Raw genomic sequence first — 5,594 nt, 5'->3', positions numbered from 1 at the left:
TTTATATAAATATTTTGATATAAAATTAAATATCGACATAAATATTTTCAATTACTTTGATATAAATATATACATAAATACTTGAGATTCAAAAATAGTTAAAGAGGAGTTGTTCATAAGAACAAATATATCGATTAAAAAGATTGATATAAAACTGATATAATATTTATAAATGAGTTGCTTGTAAGAATAAAAAATACAAACAATATATTTGTGATTAAAAAAAACATTCAACAATGCTTAATATACTAAGTGTTGTTGAAAATAAACATTCAAAAATGCTAATTATACTGAGCGTTATTGAAAGTCTACTTTCAACAATACTTTTTATAGTGAATGTTATTGTATACACATATTTAAATTGAAAACCTCAAACATGTTTTTAAACTTTAGCTCATTTATTCTCTTTCAACTAAACAAAACCATTTGCGTACTAATCTTCAACAACATAACCGAGCATCAACAAATCATTTCCAACAACATTCTACAACTAAACTCCTTTCCACGACATTCAACAAAAATGTGAGTTTTCATTTTATTAGTTTTTTCCTTTGCATGAATGTCCATACTTAAATATCTACTCTGTGATTGTTAATGTCATTTATGTGATTTGAGAAATAATTTTGCCTCTTACTTAATATTTAGCTTAAATGTCTACTAAGTGTGTTACTTTAATCTCCGGGTTTAGAAATGATTTTTCCCTTTGCATGAACATTTAGCTCAAGTTTTTTTGTTGCAGAAAAATAATGGATTCTAAAAAAAGTGCACATTGGATGATCCCAATGAAGCAGGTAATTAATGTAAGAAGTAAATATCATAAGTTAACAATAAAATGAAACATGAAAGGCCAAAAATTTAACATGAAGGGAGGCAATACATTAGAGATCTATATTGGGGTTGTTGTATGACAACTTGTGCCAATATCATCCAACAACTTGAATGATAAAATTTTGAAGAGTTTGAAGGCTATCAGTTAGACAAATTGTATGAAAGTTCCACATAATTTAATGATTTTTTAAACAATAAGAGACAAGTAAGATGTAAGTATTAAAAAAGATTAAAAATATGAATTGTATTTATACCTATTCTAGAAGAGTATCCACAACAATACAACAAGAATTCAATCAAAAGGGACTCCCCATTAATAGGTTCAATATTTGTTTTCTTCCAAACATGAATATTACACCGAGTAAAGATATCACGTGTCATTTTCAGTATGATGCGTATCAAAGAATATGGTATATCTTGATGAAATAATTGAATCAATTGCAATCTTGAAAAAGATATCAACAAAGTGTCCTATTCTATTCTTTACGAGAATCTCTCAACAATAAGCTAATTTCTCAATATTAATAGGAAAGCATAATTTGGACCCACTAAACACTCATTTGCATATATTTTTATAGCAGCTTCAGTGGTGTGCCCATGTTTATCCCAAAAGTAATATTTCTTTCGGTTGGCACATAACGATACTCCTTCTTGATAACAAGGCTTAGTTATAATTGTGAAACCTATACATCAATAAATATTATCAGCAACATTAAAGATATGTAGGTGTGGTTGAAATTCAAGAGATGAATCCCATATGAAATTTAAATTTTAACAATTTAATTACTACTTACCATATTCCTTTGGGGCATTTCTTATTCTATTGAAGAAGTTGAAACTGTCCACATAAACAAATGCTGAACCTGAGAGTTGCTTTTGCAACTTTTGAATCACAATTGGGAGTTTATCCGAGGAAGGCTTAACCTTTTGATTTATAGTTTCATTGCAAAATTGAGAAGGGGAACAACCAAGTTGATTAGAGGTACCAACCACAAATTTTCGTGCTCCTAGATCATATATTGTCTGAAAATTAAAAATTAAATAAAAAAGTAAGTAAAAAATATTAGATGATCAAGTTTAGTCCATGAGTATTTAATTTAAAATCACCTTTATTTTATAAGCTAGTTGCCCGAGAAGGTAATCTGCAAATTCTTTTGGTTCCATGTTTTCATGTTTGAAATAATTGAGAGAATAATCATTGGAACAAATAACAATTAGAAATATGGATTTGGATAAGTGGTCCTTTAGTTTATCGTTACTCTCAAAATGTTTCGGAAGGTCTTTCATCACAGTTAATGTGAAATACTCAATTTGTTTGTCCAATGATATACATTCTCCCTTTAGGAAAAATTAAGATAAAGTAATCAACTATAAATTTTCAAGATTAATAACAATATGCTGAAAATAGTTTATTTCTCCTCTTAAAAAATTTGTGTCATTCAAGATTCCACATGCAACAGATGCAAAATTACAATGAATTTATAATGTAAATTTTTTTACCTCTCATAGTTGGAAACAAGTGTGGAAAAAGTTGGAAACAAACATGGAAAACGTTAGAAACACCGCACTTTCTTTGAAAAAGAATAATATTAAGTTTATTATTCTCACACTTTCTCTTCTTTTTTTTAAAAATAAAATGTCAAAGCTAAAATGGCAGAACTACTTACCTTTTTTTTTCTAAAACAAAATTAATCCAATCGTTATAGTCATAAAATAAAAGAAAACCTTCACTACTTGAAGTAAAAAAAAGAAAGAGGAATAGCATAATATAAAATTCAAAAGGTTTATTACCATTACTTTCACAAAAACAATGCTAACTCATGATATAGTTGAAAATCTTCATAACTATCCCAATACAAAAAATATTGATTTTTTTATTAAAAAAACTCTAACGGCTAAAGAATAAGGTAACTAGAGAATTGAACTAATGACCATTATATAAGTGCAAGGCAATACTAAGAGTATGTAATATAGTGGAATGAATTTCTGGATTATCCCTGCCTCCAATATAGTCAAATAGGATACGTTGATGGTTATGTTCATGGATAGTTTTAAATTGTGAACACAAAATATAGAATGTCAATTGTGGTTTAAGGAAAATTTCTTGTCCTTATGGGTATCACAATAATTTTATGATTATTTACTTAAACTGGGTCACTTTGGTAATTTCTACGATAAATAAAAACACTTGAGTCAATAATGTTTTAAAGAAAATAAGGGTGCTTAAGTTATATTTGAAATAGAGAACAAAAAATAATTCTAAAAAGGTCACTGTATTTTTAAATTAATAAAATCATAACAAATAATTATTATTTTCAGCATACTTTTCAAATAAAAAAGTGCTACAAGATAAAACGTTAATCATGTATTTATTTTACGAAAAATAAAAGTCTCACAAGATAATCAATTTATTAAGTAAATTATTAGAAGGTTACTTATTGTTATTAGATTCTTTGAAAATAAAATAACATGCTTATCATATGCTACATCCAAAATGGAATAGTCGTTATCGAAATCCTCCCAGGTCGAACTATAAATATACCCTCAAACCTCTAGTTGAAAACAAACAAAATAACATAGAAGTAAGGTTGTTGTTAGAGTCAACATCCTGAAGTAAGGCTTGCATCAATGCCCCACTTCGGTGACCACACATTGCACCCCTTCTTTGCCATGTTCCATGCTTTGTCGCTCGCCTTTGTCTAGTGCCAATACTTGACACACATCCAAAACACGCGATTTTCCTTGCGAGTTCCGACACTGTTTACTATGTACCCCTCTCGTTTTTCGTTCACGCGTATATTGTTATGCTTCTTTTTTTATTTTAATAACATTAATAATAATGGATAGTAAACAAAACTAGAATAATAATTAGAAATAATAATGTTAATGTATGAGGTTTATTCTATGATTAACAAAAAATTTAACTCATGTGTTATTGTGATAGTTTTATAAAAATAAAGGATGATTTATGAATAGTAAAATGATTGATTTATAATTTGTGATGCCTATTAAATGGAAAATAAATAATATTCAATGAAAGATAAATCTGGCAAATAATGTTTTACTGAATCCTGGGTGGTTTTCGAAATTTCTAGGATAAATAAGAACATTTGGGTCTAATTATTATTTTTTAATATAATAAGAGTTTTAAGTGATTTCTTAGATAATATACCAAAACTAATCTTCATATTAAAATGCACGAATCTAAACTATAGATCTTAGGGACACCAACCAGAGATGAAATAAAGTAAAAGAATCCAAACTACGATGAATTTGAGTTTCCTCATATTAAAGTGCACCCACAGCACAAAGTTAGCATAGTAGTTCTTTCCTATGTTGTTCCCCCCTAAGGCATGGTTGTAATTCATAAATGATAAGCACTTACTATGTGATCTTACTGAATTAGTAACTTTCAGATTTTTGACAAGAGGGTACCTCCTGAAGTAGTGGATCTTGTTTCAATGTTGCTTCAGTACTATTCTCCTAATGTATTTTGCACCACTGTAAGAGTCCTTAATTTGCTTATTTAGGAAAATATTCAATGCTCTAAATTTATTAGCCTAATCGTTTCTTGTTTACAGTTGGTTACATGAGCAACCCCTTATTCAATATTTTGTGAGAGCCAAACGTGAGCTTCCCAAAGTGGGCGACCATTATTGTGTTTGTACATAATGATACTTCTTCTTGATAACATGGCTTACTTATATTTGTGAACCCTATACATCAATAAATAAATATTATCAGCAATATTAAAGATATATTGGTGGGTTCGGACTTCTAGAGATGAATCCATACAAAATTTAATTTTTAAGAAGTTAATTGCTACTTACCATATTTTTTGGGGCATTTCTTTTTTTGTTGAAGAAGTTGAAACTGTCCACATAAAAAAACGATGAACCTAAGAGTTGCGTATGCAACTTCTGAATCATAATTGGGAGTTTGTTTAATGAAGGCTTAACCCTTCGATTTATAGATTCATTGCAAACATGATACGTGGAACTACCAAGTAGATTAGATGTAGAATTCATATATTTTCGTGCTCCAGATCATATATTGTATCCAAATTAAAAATTAAATAAAAATGTATGAAAGAAAATATTAGATGATCAAGTTTAATCCATGAATATTTAATATACAATCAACTTTGTTTTACAAGCTAGTTGCACAAGGAGGTAATCTGCAAATTCTTATGGCTCCATGTTTATATATATGGATTTGGATAAGTGGTGCTTTAGTTTATCTTTACTCTCAAAATGTTTCGGAAGGTCTTTTATCACAATTGAGGTGAATTACTCAATTTGTTTGTTCCATGTCAAAAATTCTATCTTCAGGAAAAAAACATGACAAAGTAAACAGCTATTAATTTTCAAGATGAATAACAATGTGTTGAAAATATTTTGTTTCTTCTCTTACAAATTTGTGTCATTCAAGATTCCACATGCACCATATACATAATTGATCCCTGTGGTTATTAGATATCTTTTAGATTTAGAGACATCCAAGTATGGAAGTAAAAGTGGTAAACCCAACTTAATAGGTACATAATCCATATAGAAAAATCATTATAATAATTACAATAACCATAATGTTGCTTTGAAAGTACAATGGATGTGATGGTGACAATTATAGTTTTTATAAATTATAATCAACCCTAATTATATGAAAGAGTGCCTTAGAGTAGATTATAATTTCAAACTTACCAATAAGATCTACGAAGGGTGCTACGTTTTCCTTAGCAAGTGTTTTAAGATTGTTATTATTTCTAG

At 28.5% G+C, this 5,594-nt stretch overlaps 1 protein-coding gene across 1 annotated transcript in view; it reads right to left on the bottom strand.

Annotated features, from left to right (window-relative positions):
* Positions 1,352-5,594, bottom strand: part of LOC109356478 (GDSL esterase/lipase 7-like) — a 19,112-nt gene continuing 14,869 nt past the window's right edge. Inside the window, exon 2 of the mRNA XM_019599793.1 lies at positions 1,352-1,851. Within this exon, the coding sequence (XP_019455338.1) occupies positions 1,615-1,851 (237 nt within the window). The 3' untranslated portion in view covers positions 1,352-1,614. The remainder of the gene's footprint in view (positions 1,852-5,594) is intronic.

Source organism: Lupinus angustifolius, chromosome LG09 (assembly GCF_001865875.1).
Source record: "Lupinus angustifolius cultivar Tanjil chromosome LG09, LupAngTanjil_v1.0, whole genome shotgun sequence".
Classification (NCBI taxonomy): Eukaryota; Viridiplantae; Streptophyta; class Magnoliopsida; order Fabales; family Fabaceae; genus Lupinus; species Lupinus angustifolius.
The sequence above is the reverse complement of the archived record's forward strand: the minus strand, read 5'-3'. Positions and strand labels throughout refer to the sequence as shown.